Source organism: Bombina bombina, chromosome 2, assembly GCF_027579735.1.
Source record: "Bombina bombina isolate aBomBom1 chromosome 2, aBomBom1.pri, whole genome shotgun sequence".
Classification (NCBI taxonomy): Eukaryota; Metazoa; Chordata; class Amphibia; order Anura; family Bombinatoridae; genus Bombina; species Bombina bombina.
The window spans coordinates 137,176,577-137,196,260 of NC_069500.1; the positions used below are offsets into that span (position 1 = coordinate 137,176,577).

A 19,684-nucleotide genomic window follows, 5' to 3' on the forward strand; every position below is an offset into this window, starting at 1 on the left:
ATTACTTTTGCTATTGACAGCACCGTCGCTCCACCCTCGATTTGACTTCCTGGTCAGTGCTCTATCCCATGTAGAAAGCGGCCCCACCCGCTTTCTACGTAAGCAGCCAGGCTCACTCCCTATTAACTAAGATGTACGCATTGTATTGAGCACGCGCTGCAGATAGAGGGGGCGGTTTGTCTACACTCGTGGCCACCTAACGGCCAGGATTTAAATTGGATGCCTGTGTTTACGTCACCATAACAAAATATGTGACACAGAGCCAGGCATTCCGCTGGACTCTAGGATTTAAGGTTTGCAGTGTCATTATATCGTTTAATATTCAAAATGGAAAAAAAAATATGAATTAAACTTATGTTTATTTTTATTGATCTGTCAAATCCTGCTTTTCATATGGCGCAACTTTACCTTCACTTTAAATATTTACCCCAATCCAGCTCCCTTAAAGTCCTGTACAGCTGCCCTGCACTTCCGGGTCTCCACTTTGACACCGAGTAGTGCCTGGTAAGCGTGGGGTAGGCGCAGTTATTAGCTCTGAAAGCTCCTCGCCTCTCTGAATGATGACATGTGGTTGTCATGCCAACCACGTTTCATCACACACAGTAAAAGGGTTAAATCATGACAAATTGAAATCTCACAAGATATACATTTTATAAGTATTTTAATATAACTTTTCAGCAAAAAAAAAAATATTAATCAGTTTCCAACCTACAGGACTAAGAATCACGTTTAAAGGAAAATTACATTAGCTAAATTTCTTTACTACAAATATTTTTTAGTATATACATGATGTATTTATGCTTACCAAAAAGAATTAGCCCCCACTAATTGGTGGGATAACAGCCACCTCATCACCTGGGTGCAGGGTAATCAGCTCATTGCCTAGGGCAACATATTCCTGACGGACAGCCAGAACCACTTGACCTTGTATTGCACCGAGTCTATAAGAAAATAAGCTTTGTTGAAATCACAAATGAATATTTATACAATTAATGATTCAAACCAAAAACATAGCATGAGAATGTTTTGGTTAATTCAAACATAACATTTATTTAAAAATGTCAACAATTTTGTTTGTTCAAAATATACTTCAACAAATGATATATAGTAGGCCTGCACACAAAAAAGATGAGACTTGGGCAATTTATGGTTCACTTTTTCTTAAATATAATGTGTGTATGAAAAATAGTTTTCCAAATGACTTTAATTTAGAATTTCAGAGCAGATTTCCTGATTTAATTATAAATAACTGAAATTTGCAACCTATTTTCATCTGGAGTTCAGATCATTTTCTTTAAAAAATGCTGCTTCAACAGTGAGTATCAAACTTAGTGGATGCACAGGAACTTCATTCTAATCGACTTGTAGACATTTATGATGTTGAACAGGGAATTTACATTTTGTGATATTAAAATACTAATTACCTTGGGTGTAAATTTACTATTTCGTCCCACAGATGTTGAGATGTTATTTGCTGTGATATTTTTATTGTTTCTGATCGAACACCTGCTAATTCAGAACTCTTTGCAAAATATAGCACAACAACCTTAAAAGAGAGAAACCAATTACATACATTTTAAGGAAAAAGAAAGCACTAAAAAACATGGAGACATAAAATTTAAGTTAAACTTTTGTGATTAATACAGATCATGCTAGCTAGTGATTGGTGGCTACTGGGAAATATGCGAAGGTTTTTGGCTACACATTTTGCACCTCCCCCCAAACAAATGCGTACCTTACCATTGCTTCTTCTATAACATTAAGGTAATGATGTAATTTGTTTGTTTCCTTTGTGTTTTTATTGACTTTTCTTACCACATCAAGTTTAAACTGTATAGTTATCCAAACCCAGTCATGGTCATTTAATGGTAATTTAAGTAAAGGAGACTGTAGTTGGGCCCAGAGTCTTAAAGTGATATTGTACAACAACAACAAAAATAATCAGTACCAGGAATTTTAGGGAAAAACTTTCTCAAAGTACCAGTTAAACTGAAATGGAGCCTTGATTTTTTTATTTACCTATCAAAACTCTATATTTCCATAAAGTAGACAAGGCCCATTTTGGTATATTTCATGTCACCAAATGTGATGACATATTAAAAAAAAATATAACTTTGGGTTTCTTACTGAAATTATTTACATACCACTTGTGCAGTCATAGCATACATGGTTGTAAAAACTTATCTGGGATCCTCTTTATTCAGAAATAGCAGACATACATGGCTTTGCCACTGCTTTTTGGTAATTAGAAAGCCGCTAATTGCAGATGCGCAACACACTTCTGAAATTTCCAGCAGTGAAGGGGTTAACTAGTTAAGTGATAAGGGTAATAGTATTGTAATGTAGGGATTACTCTCCCACCTGACACCTAACGCTTCCCTAATACCTCCCAAACAGTTCTCTCCCCTCCCCACCATCTTAGGTACTGGCAGACAGTCTGCCAGTATCGACTTTAGAGCTTTTTTAAATTTTTTATTTATTTTTCTCAAGTGTAGGGATTCTTCCTCAACGCCCCCACCTCCTTGATCCCTCCCAAACAGCTCTCTAAAACTCCTCCACTAGTGGCAGTCATTTTTCGTACTGGCAGCTGTCTGCCAGTACCCTGTTTTTATTTTATTTTATTTCTTTATGTTTTTTCTGTAGTGTAGGGGTCCCCCCACCTCCCTACGATCGTTATGTAGGGCCCCCCTCTGATTCACCCCCTTTCTGTAGTGTAGCGTCCCATTCCCCCTTCTCTCTTAGAAAATAATTTTCTGTAGCATAGGGTAACTTACCCCGCACCTCCCACCAGCACCAACAGATGATTATTATAGTCAGTGACACAGACAGTGTCACTGTCTGTAATGATTGGGCAATCTACCTTCATATGGTAATGGAGTACTGATTGTGCTGTTACCATATGACGACTAATGCCTGCAGCCCATAAACAGCAACTCTCTGTGTCACTTGACAACCGAGACTGCATGAAGGTTGGACGTAGATCTACGCAAGGGATTAATGGGATATAAAAGTGCAAAAAATAATGCTCTAATATGTTAAGGCATTATTTCACAATTGCTTCAATATAATGATGGAAAATTGTTAAACCTATACTGCGAGCTAGCTGAACAAATCAGACGAGCCAATGACAAGAGACAAATCACCAGTTAGTTCCTGGTAGTGCATTGCTACTGATATGTGCATATGCATTTCAACAAAATATACCAAGAGAACAGTAAATCTGATAATAGAAATAAAGTTAAAATTACATGCTCTGTCTCAATAATTAAAGTTTGAATTTGACTATAAAATATAAATAAATATTTGTTGCATGAAAAATGTTAAAGGGACACTGTACCCAAATGTTTTCTTTTGTAATTCAGAAAGAGCATGCAATTTTAAGCAACTTTCTAATTTACTCCTATTATCAATTTTTCTTCGTTCTCTTGCTATCATTATTTGAAAAAGAAGGCATCTAAGCTTTGTTTTTGGTTTCAGTCCTCTGGACAGCACTTTTTTCTATTGGTGGATGAATTTATCCACCAATCAGCAAGGACAACCCAGGTTGTTCACCAAAAATGGGCCGGCATCTAAACTTACATTCTTTCATTACAAATAAAGATACCAAGAGAATGAAGAAAATTTGATAATAGGAGTAAATTAGAAAGTTGCTTAAAATGTCATGCAGTGTCCCTTTAAGTAAAAGCAGTCTGAGTTTAAAATGAAAAAACAGGAAGAGCATAATTGTGTGAATGTTTTTTTTTAATATGTTATGTTTTGTGAAAAAAAGAATGTTTATAAAATAAATAGATTTTTAGACGATTATGATTACCTTTTTATTGAAAAATATTACACTTTAAAAAAATATACATTTTAGTAATTTGTAGGTATTTCAGTGAACATGCATTAACAAGAGAATTAGCTTATTTTCGATGATAAATAAAGCGCATATACTAATTTGACAGGAGAAATTTATCATTACATCGCCTGAGCTCTCCTATAAAAAAGCACAATAAAACCTACTATTTTTTTTATACATTTGGGGTGCACAGATGCGCTTCTCTAAAGGCGCGCTGAGGCTAATGCATAGGAGAATTTTGATTGTGCTTGATAACTCATGCTCATAGAAGTTGATCACAATTTTTATCAAATTATCTACAAAAATCTCCATAAATTTTAACCCCTTAATGACAACAGCACTTTTCCATTTTCTGTCCGTTTGGGACCAAGGCTATTTTTACATTTTTGTGGTGTTTGTGTTTAGCTGTAATTTTCCTCTTACTCATTTACTGTACCCACACATATTATATACTGTTTTTCTCGCCATTAAATGGACTTTCTAAAGATACCATTATTTTTATCATATGTTATAATTTACTATAAAAAAAGTTATAAAATATGAGGAAAAATGGAAAAAAAACACACTTTTTCTAACTTTGACCCCCAAAATCTGTTACACATCTACAACCACCAAAAAACACCTATGCTAAATAGTTTCTAAATTTTGTCCTGAGTTTAGAAATACCCAATGTTTACATGTTCTTTGCTTTTTTTGCAAGTTATAGGGCTATAAATACAAGTAGCAATTTGCTATTTCCAAACCATTTATTTTCAAAATTAGCGCTAGTTACATTAGAACACTAATATCTTTCAGGAATCCCTGAATATCCATTGACATATATATATATATATATATATATATATATATATATATATATATATATATATATATATATTTAGTAGACATCCCAAAGTATTAATCTAGGCCAATTTTGGTATATTTCATGCCACCATTTCACCGCCAAATGCGATCAAATACAAAAAATCATTCACTTTTTCACAAACTTTCGGTTTCTCACTGAAATCATTTACCAACAACTTGTGCAATTATGGCATAAATAGTTGTAAATTCTTCTCTGGGATCCCCTATGTTCAGAAATAGCAGACATATATGGCTTTGGCGTTGCTTTTTGGTAATTAAAATGCCGCTAAATGCCACTGTGCACCATAGGTGTATTATGCCCAGCAGTGAAAGGGTTAATTAGGGAGCAAGTAGGGAGATTTTGGGGGTAATTTTAGCTTTAGTGTAGTAGACAACCCCAAGTATTGATCTAGGCCCATCTTGGTATATTTAATGCCACCATTTCACCGCCAAGTGCGATCAAATTAAAAAAAAAACATTACATTTTTCACAATTTTAGGTTTCTCACTGAAATTATTTACAAACAGCTTGTGCAATTATGGCACAAATGGTTGTAAATGCTTCTCTGGGATCCCCTTTGTTCAGAAATAGCAGACATATATGACCTTGGCGTTGTTTTCTGGTAATTAGAAGGCCGCTAAATGCTGCTGCACATCACACGTGTATTATGGCTAGCAGTGAAGGGGTTAATTAGGTAGTTTGTAGGAAACTTGCAGGGTTAATTTTAGCTTTAGTGTAGAGATCAGCCTCCCATCTGACACAACAGACCCCCTGATTCCTCCCAAACAGCTCCCTTCCCTCCCCCACAATTGTCCCCGCCATCTTAAGTACTGGCAGAAAGTCTGCCAGTACTAAAATAAAAGGTTTTAATTTATATTTTTTTAGCATATTTACATATGCTGTGGTGTAGCATCCCCCCTTAGCCCCCAACCTCCCTGATCCCCCCCAAAACAGCTCTCTAACCCTCCCCATCTGCCTTATTGGGGGCCATCTTGGGTACTGGCAGTTGTGTGCCAGTACCCAGTTTGCAAAAAAAAAGTTTTTTTTGTTTTTGTTTTCTGTAGTGTAGCTTCCCACCACCTGCCTGATCTTTTTTATTTTTTTATTTTTTATCCTTTTTTTTTAAATTTGTACTCCAATTTTTTCTGTAGTGTAGCGGTTCCCCCTCGCTCCCTCCCCATGCATGTGCCCGCCCCCGCCCTCCCGTGCACGAGCGCAAGCGTCTGTTCGCACCCCCGGCCATCCCCGCCCCTCTCCACATCACTGATCATCATCGATGGCCGCCACCCGCCTCCCACACAGGCTCCCACCCACCAACGATACCGGCCATCGATGTCCAGTGCAGAGTCGGCCACAGAGTGGCTCTCTCTGCATCGGATGGCTAAGGGGTGTTATTGCAGGATGCCTCGCTATCGAGGCATCACTGCAATAACCGGAAAGCAGCTGGAAGCGAGCAGGATCGCTTCCAGCCGCTTTAAACCCCTAATGTCGTACAGGATACGTCGCTGGTCTTTTAAGACCAGGTTGTGTGCGACGTACCCTGTACGACATGCATCGTTAAGGGGTTAATGGCGAGTTTTGTAATATATATATACACACACACACAGGGGTGCAAAAATATCACTATGGTTTACTAGTCAGGGGTTAAAAGATACTAGCCCAGAGGAAATAGCTAGTAGTTCACTCAATGTAAAATTTCTAAGTCGTCCACTGCAATATATAAATCTACACAGTATATATTAAAAATTAAGCACAGTCATTTTAAGTTGACAACAATATTATTGAAATTTATTGATGGTTTTTTTTTTCCCGCGACTTACTTGAAGAATACAATTATTATGTTTTAACATTTTGCTCTAGTAATACATTGCTTTGCTCATCTTACAGTGTTAAACCAAGTAATACTGCAATACGAAAATGCTCTAATGTAATACAAATAAATTGCAGCTATGTATTATATGTTCTGTCAATAAAAGTGTTGGTTTAAAAATGTTTTATCATGAATAATTAGATCTGCAGGCTAATGCCGTTTTTTATTCTGTTAATAAATACCTGAGTACTTTAATACTTTCACATAAGTATGGCTTTCATAATACAACTGCCAGCAATTAACTGAATACTGCTGTAAAGATTTTGATTGGCTAAGCACAATTTTCCAACCTGGAAATGTGTACTATCATGATGTCATATATCTTATGATTTCATAAAACTCTGTATTTTATCACATCAGACATTTTAAACTTATTTTGTTATTGGAGCTTTCAAAGCACAAATATTAGTAAATAAAATATGACAAGAAAAAATATCTGTCATCCCAAATTTTATAAATATACATTAGGAGTGATTAATTAAAAGAGGAGTTCGCTTTCAAGAAAATACACACAGGGTGATAATGAACAGGTCATGTTATCTGTCCTGTGTATAGAGTTAGAATTACTACCTCATAACCTGCTATGCATTTAGATACATCATTACAATAATACATATTCTTACCTCACAAGTCATGAAGGCAAATGATCTGTTTAAATCACAATATTAGCACAGTAACAATCAAGTGACATTCTCTAACATCTGCATATACTGTAGATGGTCTCACATCAGTCACATGCAGGACGAACTATCTGTGTGTAAATGTTTGCATGTGTCAGCTGCTTGCTAACTGGCTACCGAAATCATTTCCTGATGTTGTTTGTTATCTTACCTCTGATTGGTTATTGGTACTATCCACCCACTTAACTATTCCTATGCTTAAAATACACTGATATACTTGACTATTATAATAAAAAAAAATAAAAAAGTGAAAATGGACATGTTTTTTTTAACATGATTAAATATTTTTTTTAAAAATAAGCAAAAAATAATAATAAATAAATTTAAAAAAATGAAGAAGCAGTTAAAAAATAATTAACTTATTTATTTCATGATTCATAAAGCCAAGTTTGCCAACTTTAAAAAATATTAGTAAATGTAGTATTATTAACATATTATTTATATTTTAGTATTACCAATGATTTTTTTAAACATATTTTAACTTATTGCTCAATAATATTGTGAACAAGATAACCAAGGACTATTTGAAATCAAAATATTTTTACTTAATATGTATGTTAATATTTATATGTTTCAAAAACTGCATTAATTCCTACTTTTAATACCATGAAAAGCTAACCAACAGTTATTTTGAAACTACTGCATTTAAGTGCCTTTAGTTAGGTTAAAAAAAATATATATGGATTTACTGTACTTTTAAAATATATATATATTGCACTTTTATATTATCTGATATTCAGAAAATATAGTAATTGTATTTAAAGAAAGCAGATACATTTTATGAAGTCTATTTTAAATTTTTTTAAATTAGGGTTACAGAACATATACAGTACATGATATACTTTAAATAAATAATAGTTTTATTATATAATTGTATTGGTTTATGTAATAACACATTTTAAATTATAATTGAATCAACACTTTTAAAGATAAACAAATCGTTTAATTCCGTTATACATGTTTAATTTTCATAACTTGATTTATTGTTTTTAATTGTTTAATACAGAAGCAAACCCTTTATTAAAACTAGAAATTAAACACTATTCTTATTTTTCCCATCATAATAATTTAAACATAGGGAAAGATTACAAGTGGAGCACAGTTATTACACAATCCTAAATAGCGCTGTAAAATCTGACACTTTTTGAGAACTAAAGTGAACCATTATTATTAAAGTTCAGCACAGAACTACATAAAGAACTTCATTACTTGCGCACCTTCATCTTAGCGCTCACACAATATCAGTATAAACAATACATTTAACTGAGCACACCCTTAGAAGTCTTGTGAGGCATTTAGCGCACCTACACTACCTGATATGCTTTTGTTAGTTATGTGTTGCTCTTGAACTGTGTTAACACACAATAGCTCTAATATTTTTGCACACCACTTGTATTCTAGGCCTTAAAGGGACATTAAATACATCAAGATATTAATATCAATTGTTTAATTACATGTAGTAAAACAACATTGCAATTTAATTTCATTGTTTATTATTTTGTTCTCCTTTTCTATAATTTAATTATAAATATTGTGGGCTTTTCAATTCATGTTAATCGTGGAAGGGCAGGCACAGCTATATTCCACACAGTCATTGGTTGTACATTCTAGTAAGTAATTTATAACCATTTCTAATTGGCCTCAGCAGAAAAGGTAACCTATGTTACAATATGGCAGCATGCACTGTTTTATGAACATAAACATTACCCTTATTTTTTCAATATTTAAACAACAAATATAATTTTTCAAAATACATGTACAAATTGACTTAAGGCTAACCTTTGCTTTAAATACATACAGCTAGATTACAAGTTTTGCGTTATGAGTGAAAAAGCTTCATAACGCTGCTTTTCCCTACCGCTGCTATTACGAGTTTTGCAGGTATCGGTGTACCGCACACAACTTCAGTACCGCACTTCATTTTTCAATGGGACTTCCATTACGAGTTTTGCCTGGGAGGCCAAAAAGTGAGCGGCACAGCCTATACCGTCAAGATTTGTACCACCATCTAAAGTCAGTAGTTACGAGTTATATGTTACAAAGCTGTATCATAAAACTCATAACTAAACTGTCACAAAGTACACTAACACCCATAAACTACCTATTAACCCCTAAACTGAGGTCCTCCCGCATCGCAAACACTACAATAAAATTATTAACCCCTAATCTGCCGCTCCGGACATCGTCGCCACTTAAAAAAATATATTAACCCCTATTCTGCCACTCCCTGACATTGTCGCCACTAGAATAAAATTATTAACCCCTAAACCGCCGCCTTCCCGTATAAAAAACCCTATTTAAATATAATTAACCCCTAATCTGCCGTCCGCCCACTCCGCCGCTATAATAAAACTATTAACCCCTAAACCTAACACCCCCTAACTTAAATATAATTATAAAAAATCTAAATAAAACCTACTAAATACTTAACTATAAAATAAAACCTAAGCTAGCTACAATATAACTAATAGTTACATTGTAGCTAAGTTTGTATTTATTTTAACTAGGTAGACTAGTTAGTAAATAGTTATTAACTATTTACTAGCTACCTAGCTAAAATAAAGACAAATTACCCAATCAGCCAATGGGATTGAGCTTGCATTCTATTGGCTGTTCCAATCAGCCAATAGAATGCAAGCTCAAGCCTATTGGCTGATTGGATCAGCCAATAGGATTGAAGCTCAATCCTATTGGCTGATTGCATCAGCCAATAGGATTTTGTACCCTTTAATTCCGTTTGGCTGATAGAATTCTATCAGCCAATCGGAATTCAAGGGACGCCATCTTGGATAACATCCCTTAAAGGGAACCTTCAGTGTACGGCTGGAACCGTATAAAGAGGATGCTCTGCGCCGGATGTCTTGAAGATGGAGCTGCTCTGCGTCGGAAGGATGAAGATAGAAGATGCCGTCTGGATGAAGACTTCTGCCCGCCTGGAGGACGATTTCTTGCCGCTTGGATGAAGACTTCTCCCGGCTTCGTTGAGGACTTCTTGTCGCTTGGATGAAGACTTCTCCCGGCTTCGTTGAGGACTTCTTGCCGCTTGGATGAAGATGGATGTCCGGTCTTTTAAAACTGTAAGTGGATCTTCGGGGGTTAGTGTTAGGTTTTTTTAAGGGTTTATTGGGTGGGTTTTATTTTTTTTTTAGCTTAGGGCTTTGGGCAACGTAAAAGAGCCAAATGCCCTTTTAAGGACAATGCCCATCCAAATGCCCTTTTCAGGGCAATGGGGAGCTTAGGTTTATTTAGATACGATTTTATTTGGGGGGTTGGTTGTGTGGGTGGTGGGTTTTACTGTTGGGGGGTTGTTTGTATTATTATTTTTTAACAGGTATAGAGCTGATTTCTTTGGGGCAATGCCCCGCAAAAGGCCCTTTTAAGGGCTATTGGCAGTTTAGTGTAGGCTAGGGGTTTTGTTATTTTGGGGGGCTTTTTTATTTTGATAGGGCTATTAGATAAGGAGTAATTCGTTTTTATTTTTGATAATTTCTTTTTTTATTTTGTGTAATTTAGTGTTGATTATTTTTTGTAATTTAGATAAATGTATTTTTTAAATTTAATTTATTTAATTTTATTGTAATGTTAGGTGTTAGTGTAACTCAGGTTAGGTTTTATTTTACAGGTAATTTTTTTTATTTTAACTAGGTAGCTAGTAAGTAGTTAATAACTATTTATTAACTAGTCTACCTAGTTAAAATAAATACAAACTTAGCTATGAAATAAAAATAAAACCTAAGATAGATACAATATAACTATTAGTTATATTGTAGCTAGCTTAGGGTTTATTTTACAAGTAAATATTTAGTTTTAAATAGGAATTATTTAGTTATTAATAGTAGGTTTTATTTAGAATGATTTTAATTATGTTAAAGTTAGGGGTGTTAGGGTTAGGGTTACGTTAGGATTAGGGTTAGACTTAGGGTTAGGTTTAGGGGTTAATATATTTAGTGTTAGTGATGTGGGAAGCCAGAGGTTTAGGGTTTAATAACTTTAATAGAGTGGCGGCGGCGACGTTGGGGGCGGCAGATTAGGGGTTAATAAATTTATGTAGGTGGCGGAGACATTGGGGGCGACAGATTAGGGGTTAATAAATGTAATCTAGGTGTCGATGACGTCGGGGCGGCAGATTAGGGGTGTTTAGACTCAGGTTTATTTTAGGGTGTTTAAACATACATTTTCTTTCCCCATAGACATCAAAGGGGCTGCGTTACAGAGCTTTACGCTCCGTCATTGCAGGTGTTAGGCTTTTTTTAAGATGGCTCTCCCCATTGATGTCTATAGAGAAATCGTGCACAAGCATGTCAAAGCAGCTCAAAGCAGCGCTGGTATTTGTGTGCGGTATGTAGCTCAACGCTGCCATATTGCCCACAAACGCAGTTTTTTGCAAACCTGTAATAGCAGCACTATTAAATCTGAGCGGTGGAAATAACCTGCAAGCTATTACGGAGCCATTCATAACTCAAAACTCGTAATCTGGCTGCATATGTTTTAATATTTATTTGACCTGTTACTGGAATGTAAAAAAAATGTAACGGGTACACATCACAATATAACAACATCCATAATTTCAAGTGCCTTAATATGTTCGTAGACATGCTGTCTTTATCACGATGGGCTCCATGTACAAAGCAGCTAACGCTTATGTCACCCTGCTTCTTCACAATTGATTGAGGTGATTGATAGCCTCTGCTCTCACGCAATTAGTTGTGCAACAACAGGGAGGCTTTTCACAAAGCAATCATTGTTGCAATAGTGCATGCGGCCAGCGTATGTGTAGTGTCAAGTTTAAAACCTATGTCTTAAAATGGCAGCATATGGGGCACACTGTGTTAGAGATAGTAATAAAAAGAAAATGAGCTAAAAATAAACATACACAAGCTTTTGTTCCCCTGGGCCTCGATCACATATTTGACGATGTGCGCAAAAACCATCATCAACAAATTTTACTCTAATTGAGTAATCACAAACCCAGTGCAGCAGACAAATGTTTTACTCCCATAAACTAACATAGAACTGGCGTCGCCAGACAGTATCACATAGGCAGCACATGGACTTACACGCGCAGAATGGATATATTTTACTCAATTTTCAGCTCACCACACATAGGCAGGCGGAGCAACCCTTGCGCACAGTAAAAAAGCAGCGTAACTCCCTGGAAGGCTTAACAAACATCTAACGCATGCGCAATTACATACATTTAAACCGCACATCTCAAAAAGTTAAACCTTGCCTGGCCACTTAATTATTCAAAACAGTATCCTCCCTCTCTGCAAGTGTGTCAAACCAATAACAAACAGCACAACCTTTCACCTGCAGCCTTAAAACACTTGACAGACAATGCATACCCTGGTTACCCACCATGTTTCCCTTGCAGTTTTTGAGACGTCAGAGCGAGCGTTTTGAAGGGCACCGTCGTGAGGCACAACAGATGCCAGATGAACCACCAGCCCCAGGGGCTGCCCCTGCTGGTCACGGCATGCAACAAGGGGCCTGCAGCATCAGCATCAGCAGAGGGGGAGTGCATGGGCACCCAGGATTCACAGGGTTAATGTCACCCTGTTTGGAATGACCAAGGAGGAGGCCAGGGACAGGTATCGCTTGACATCTGCAAGCCTTATTGCCCTGTATGAGGTCTTGAAGGATGAAATTGACCCACAAGTGTATAGGAACCAAGCTCTGACTGATATGCAGAAGCTGTTGTGTGTTGTATACTTCCTGGCATCTGTCTCATTCCAGTCAATAGAGGGCTATGTGTCTGGGATAGCACAATTCACCTTCTCCAGTGTCCTGGGAGAGGATTTGAGTGCTCTGGACAAACAGACACAGCGCTACATACATTTCCCCCGTACCCTCCAGGAGTGGAACAGTCTAAAACAAGGCTTCTATCACCTGGGGGCATACCCAATGTCATGGTGGCAATTGACTGCACACATGTGTGTATTGTGGCACCACATGAGGAGACATTCCTCTATATTAACAAGAAAAGTTACCACTCCTTGAATTGCCAGATGGTCTGCGATGCAAATCTGAAATACACCCACGTGTATGCAGGCTTTCCAGGAAGTGGACATGATTACTACATTCTGAGACAGATCTCATAGTTCCAGCAATTTGAGGATGGGAGGTTGGCTTCTAGGTGAGTATGCACTACATTAAGTTTGTCTGGGTTATTCACTAAACTGAGATTTAAAGGGAATTAAAAATAAATTTAAAATATAAGGCCAAAACATCAGAAATGGAAACTGAATTTTCTTTGTGAACCTATTTACTTTATTTCCTTTTCTTTTATCTTAAAATTTTCACTTTAGTGAAGAACCATATAAGTTATACATGTCTTCTATCAAGACCTAGTAGAGTCTCACATAAGGAACCTGTATTAATCATAATATCTATGTCACATAACAGGTGACGCTGGGTATGGCTTCAGACCATTGCTGCAGTGCTAACTCCATTGGCCCACAGAAGCACAGTTTAGGTACCAGGATGCCCACATTCAGACACGCAATGTAATTGAAAGGAGTTTCATCCTACTCAAAACCAGATTCAGATGTCTGCATATGACAGGTGGAGCTTTACAATATAACCCCACAAAAGTGTCTTCCATCGTTAATGCATGATGTATTCTACACAACATTGCTGCGAACACATGTCTATTGGGGGACATGCAGCCACAGCAACATGATGTGGTGCCTCTACATGAGGGTGTGGACAGGGGGAAAACAAAGTTACAGTTCCAAGTTATGTGGGTGACAATATCAACTGGAGATAACACTAATTTATGTAACCATAATAAATGCATTGCTAGTCTCAGGTGCTAATTGCCAATGTCCCTTATTCACATAGAGCGATAAAGTCTCAAGGGTTCCATAGAATCCCACACTGTATATAATGTGAACCAATGTATTTAGACTTCAATGGATTATAGATGGGTGGGTGTGAGTAGCCAGTACAGCTAAACCCTCCAATAAATACCTAAGCACGCCCGGTCCACAGGGCCAAAACACTCACTAGGTTCTCCCAGACTGGCTAGTACGTGTCAGCGCTCTTACCCTAATAGGTAGATGCCCCTCCGTCATGTCATGTTTCACAATCCATTGTGCTAGCTGCGGGAGCCGGTTCAGGTAAGAATCATTTTCTCTGCCATTTACACTCCTTCCAATCAAGCAGCGTCTCCTAGATCGTGTGGTTTGCGGCCGCCCCTGATGACGTCATTCGACACCCGGCACCTGTTTCCCAGACATGCACTAAAGCAATGAGATTACCAAATCTCCATCCATGCTGTAGAGGAGCACTGGGTTGTTTATATAAAAAATGTAAACTTTATTCCATTTAAAAAATATCAATAAAAACACACAGATAAAACAACAACAAGGATTGTAGCATGTGCGTCCCCTAAGCTTCTGAGACCAGCAGATGTGTTTTGGCGTGAGCCGTAATCTTAGCTGTGTTTGTATCCATAAGCACACTCCTTTTATAGTTAATCTACCAATGTGATTGGTTTAAAAACAAAACCCTCAATTAGGAGAGAGGGGAAGGAGAATAGGAGGCTTGAGTTAGCATATATGCTTAATAAATACATGGGTAAATAACAGATTCCATAATCTCTCTTAAAACATAAGTATAGGGTAGAATGGGACATGTTATTGAAACTTACAAGTCTACCGGGCTCTGTCCAGTTAACTTATTGTCAAACAATAAATGTATTCCACATGAACATGAAAGACATGTTAAAGAAAATTAAAACCAAAGATATGCTAGGTGAGGAAGGGGTTAATGTGGATTTAATTACACCGTTCGGTGTTTGGGAGATAGTTCCAGGATAAAGTAGTATGTTCAAAAAAGGGAGGAAAACCCGTTAATAAAGAACACAAAAGTAAGCTTCCAAAAATCTAGCTGCTCCGCATAAACAATGCCAATAATATCATAAAACATAGGAAAGGTCAATCCCTTCTGGCAGCTGATAAAGAGAAAGTACTTGCTAGCTGCAGACTTTGCCAGGTAGTAGCCTTATGATAATGCACTCACCGATCTGTCCCCACGAAGACCAGGCTCCGTCACAGATACCGCCGGTGGGAAATCGCTGCACTCTTGTGCTATTCCAGTCACCTCTCCAGTCGTCCCTGCGAAGACCAGGCTTCGTCACAGTAGGTCCCGGTAGGACAATGCTACACCAATGTGCAGCTCCTTGCTTCACTCCACACTGAAGCCGATAAACCGGAAATGACCACTTGTACCCTGTGAGCCAATCAGGACGCTGGAAGTGAGGGGTGCATCTGGGGGCTTGTCCGTCTCAGCCAATGCAGGTTAGTAAGCGTCTTAGCTGAAAAGAGTCTCCCGTTAAAGCCGACTCCACGGCTGCCACTTGAGGAAGCGTTACTGCTTATGAGGGCATAGAACAGCAACACAAAAAGAAAGCAAATAAGCAGTAACGAGAGTATGAATTCATTTATTCATACTCTCATTACTGCTTATTTGCTTTCTTTTTGGGTTGCCATGAAAGACATGTACCACGATAAAGAATACAACGTGTGCCTATTCTAAGCGTAAAAGTGTCAGATAAACATTCTAAATAACTGTAGAGTGCTACATTGTATCTTTCATTAGGATTCTAACACTCTCCTGTTTGGTTCTTCATTTCTAAGAATCCTTACCGCCCTGGGGAATTTAACCCCCTGGGGAACCTAGTATCTAATTTAAATATCCAATAAGTTTCACTTTTGGATAAAAGAGCTTCCCTATCCCCCCCTTCTATCACTCCATCCTACTTGTTGGATAATAGTCCAATTAAAAAATCCTGGGGATTTCTGGTGTTTTAGTTTGAAATGTTGTATCAGGGGGGTACTAAGGGTTCCTTCCTTGATGTTATTAAGATGTTCCCGTATTCGTACCCTGGTCTCACTTGTAGTGAGTCCAACATATTGAACCCTAAATTGTGTGCAGGTTAAAAGGAACACAGTGACTTTGGCCCTGCATGTGAGTCTGGTATCATGCGTAAAATGTTCTCCTGTATTTTCACAGGTAAAACCATCCCCAGTGGCCATATGTTCACATGCCTTGCATGTGCTATTACTACATTTAAACACCCCATGTTGTGCTAACCTCATTCCGCCTTGTTTCTTTTACCTTTTTAACTGTGTAGGTGCAATACTATTACCATGTGTAAAATCCTTTCTATATGCATATGTCCAGCCCTTTCTCACTGTCTCTACCAGACCATCATCCACTGATAGGAGGGGGAAGTGTGTCCTAATGATGTTGCAAATTTGTTTATATTGGGCACTGTATTGTGTTACGAATTTGACACCCTCAAAGGTATTAACCTTCCTGGTCTTCTCCACGAGAAGATCTTGTCTGTCTAGTTTAGCCACTGAGCTCCTAGCCCTATTGATCAATTAATTTGGATAAACCCTATCCTATAGCTGTTTAACCAAGTTATCTGCTTTTTGTTCATATGTCACATTATCATTACAGTTTCTTTTTAACCTGGTAAATTGACCCTTGGCTAATGCTTCAAAAACAATTTAGGGTGACTACTGGTTGCGTGAAGCAACGTGTTGCCTGTAATTGGTTTCTTCTAATCTGTGATTACCTTTTTACTTGGTTTGCCTTAAAGGGTGATATCCAAATAGTTAATTCTTTCCTCATTTCTTTCATAAGTGAAAGTGAGGCCCAAATGATTAAGGTTCAATAGTTTTACAAAATCCACCAATTGTTCCGTATTGCCATTCCAGATGAGCAACAGATAATCTATGTAGCGTTTATAAAACGCTACATAGGGGGATAGTTATCAAAGGTCTGTCGGACCTGATCCGACAGTGCGGATCATGTCCGCCAGACCTCGCTGAATGCGGAGAACAATACGCTCAGCATTCAATATTGCACCAGCAGCTCTTGTAAGCTGCTGGTGCAACGCCGCCCTCTGCAGATTGGCCGCCAGCAGGGGGGTGTCAATCAACCCGATCGTACTTGATCAAGTTGAATTGCAGCGATGTCTGTCCGCCTGCTCAGAGGAGTCGGACAGTTTATGGAGCAGCAGTCTTCAGACTGCTGCTTTATAACTGCTGTTTCTGAGTCTGCAGGCTCAACAGAAACACAGGCCCTCAAGCTCCATCTGGAGCTTGATAAATGGGCCCCATAGTGTCTGTAAGGATTTCTATCTCCATAGATATGGGACAGCTCCCACCAACCCATAAATAGGTTGGCGTACAAGGGGGCAAACTTGGCCCCCATCGCTGTGCCACATCTCAGGGGGACACTGAGGGGTGACCAAATACGGAACTTTGTTATCCAAGAATACTTCACATGTAAGTGATATGTTCCTAAGCCAACGTAGCCATATAGGTGACATGTATTATGATGTATGACTGTACCTCACCTACCATTTTATGTGTATATTTCATGTATTGCAGGATTCCCTATTGAGGATTCCCATTTCATGTAAGTGAATCAACAACATCCCACCCCCTTCTGTTAATCCCCCTATTTCCTGCATATGGCTATTTGTGTTATTCATGTTTTGGTGACACTGAAAATATCATGTTGTCCTGACCAGATTCCAAACAGCCCCATGTTCACTGATCTTGTAAATAAACCTATAATATGTGTAAACCTGTGTAAACTAATTTTGTTTGTGATACATATATTAATATTGTCTAAGTTAATATTACAATCCATGCCCTTGATACAAATATATGTGTTGTAAGAGTACAATAATATTGCATACAAATGATAATATTACCTGTGGTTTAGTGCTACTTCAGCACAGGTCATATTATCATGTTTATTCAATATTAGTGAACTCTAACACCTATCACATGGATTTTTATGACATTCACATGGTACATAACAAAGGATAATGGTTATGGTGAAATAGAAATTTGTTTATTTTTTACGGGGCTTTTTGGATGAGGGAACTGAGGTGCCTGTGGTGGAAAAACTGGTCCTCCTTGTTACTGCAGATGCCGGTGTTTCGGCTCTTGTGCTGTTGGCAGATGATACGCTTGATGATGCATCTTGCTGGTGTGTAAAGTGTTCCACCAAGACACCCAAAAGCTGATTTTGTTCTCTGAATCTGTTATCCACCAGCAGCTGCATATCAACTAGCCATCTCACCATCTGTGACTGATGGGCCGCAGTTGCTCTTAACGATGATGCCATGTCTCTCTGCAGCTCTAAGCTTCGTCTGTGGAATCTCTCTGTGCTTCTGAGGAGCCTCCTCTGGATCCTAATGTATTCGGAATCTAGGGGAGACTCTGATGCATACATAGAATGTTGAGCAACAGGGCTGGAAGTTGGTGGAGGACCAGGAGGTCGGAGAACAGGTGATGCTGGTTGATGCGCTACTGGTGTTGGAGGAGGCATTTGTGCTGCTGCTGGAGGAGTCATTTCTGCTGATGCCGCTGCTGGTAGGGGAGGAGGCATTTGTGCTGCTGCTGCTGCTGCTGCTGATGGAGGAGTCATTTCTGCTGATGCTGCTGCTGGTAGGGGAGGAGGCATTTCTGCTGATGCTGATGCTGCTGCTGCTGGTGGAGGAGGCATTTGTGCTGCTGCTGATGGAGGAGGCATTTCTGCTGCTGCTGCTGCTGCTGCTAGTGGTGGAGACATTTGTGCTGCTGCTGCTATCATGATGTCATATATCTTATGATTTCATAGAACTCTGTATTTAATCACACCAGACATTTTAAAATTATTTTGTTATTGGAACTTTCAAAGCATAATTATTAGTAAATACAATCAAATAAGACAATAAAAAATATCTGTCACCCAAACATCCCATCTTTTATAAATAGACATTAGGAGTGATTGTTCGCTTTCAGAAAATACACACACACAGGGTAATTATGATAATGAACAGGTCATGTGATCTGTCCTGTGTATAGAGTTAGAATTACTACCTCATAACCTGCTATGTATTTAGATACATCATTACAATAATATATATTCTTACCTCACAAGTCATGAAGGCAAATGATCTGTTTAAATCACAATATTAGCACAGTAACAATCAAGTGACATTCTCTGACACCTGCATATACTGTAGATGGTCTCGCATCAGTCACATGCAGGACAAACTATCTGTGTGTAAATGTTTGCATGTGTCAGCTGCTTGCTAACTGGCTACCGAAATCATTTCCTGATGTTGTTTGTTATCTTACCTCTGATTGGTTATTGGTACTATCCACCCACTTAACTATTCCTATGCTTAAAATACACTGATATACTTGACTATTATAATAAAGGAATACAAATGTAAAGCTAAAAGTATTTTTTTAACAAGATTAAATAATTTAATAAAATAAAAATACATTTAAAAAAAATGAAGAATCAGTTTATGGGAGGAAAGTACAAGGAATCATTCACCTAATGTTTCCTGCTTACTAGAACTTTATCAGATATCTTATGATTTTTTTTTACATTACGTCCTGTGTTTTCTTAAAACCTTGTTTAGTATTT

At 37.8% G+C, this 19,684-nt stretch overlaps 1 protein-coding gene across 3 annotated transcripts; it reads right to left on the reverse strand.

Moving 5' to 3' along the window:
* Nucleotides 1-805: 805 nt before the first annotated feature.
* LOC128648541 (molybdopterin synthase sulfur carrier subunit) lies at nucleotides 806-19,313 on the reverse strand. 3 transcript variants are annotated; one of them, XM_053701269.1, is made up of 3 exons: nucleotides 19,179-19,269; nucleotides 1,425-1,546; nucleotides 806-941 (listed from the first exon to the last, which is right to left on the reverse strand). In XM_053701269.1, exons 1-3 carry the CDS (start codon nucleotides 19,188-19,190, stop codon nucleotides 815-817), a joined length of 261 nt encoding a protein of 86 aa, XP_053557244.1. In that variant the 5' UTR covers nucleotides 19,191-19,269; the 3' UTR covers nucleotides 806-814. The 3 variants fall into 3 exon arrangements, with proteins under 3 accessions (XP_053557244.1, XP_053557243.1, XP_053557242.1); XM_053701268.1 differs by lacking the exon at nucleotides 19,179-19,269 and adding an exon at nucleotides 7,175-7,328; XM_053701267.1 differs by lacking the exons at nucleotides 806-941; nucleotides 1,425-1,546 and adding an exon at nucleotides 18,091-18,887 and having other exon boundaries at nucleotides 19,179-19,313.
* Nucleotides 19,314-19,684: the final 371 nt, after the last annotated feature.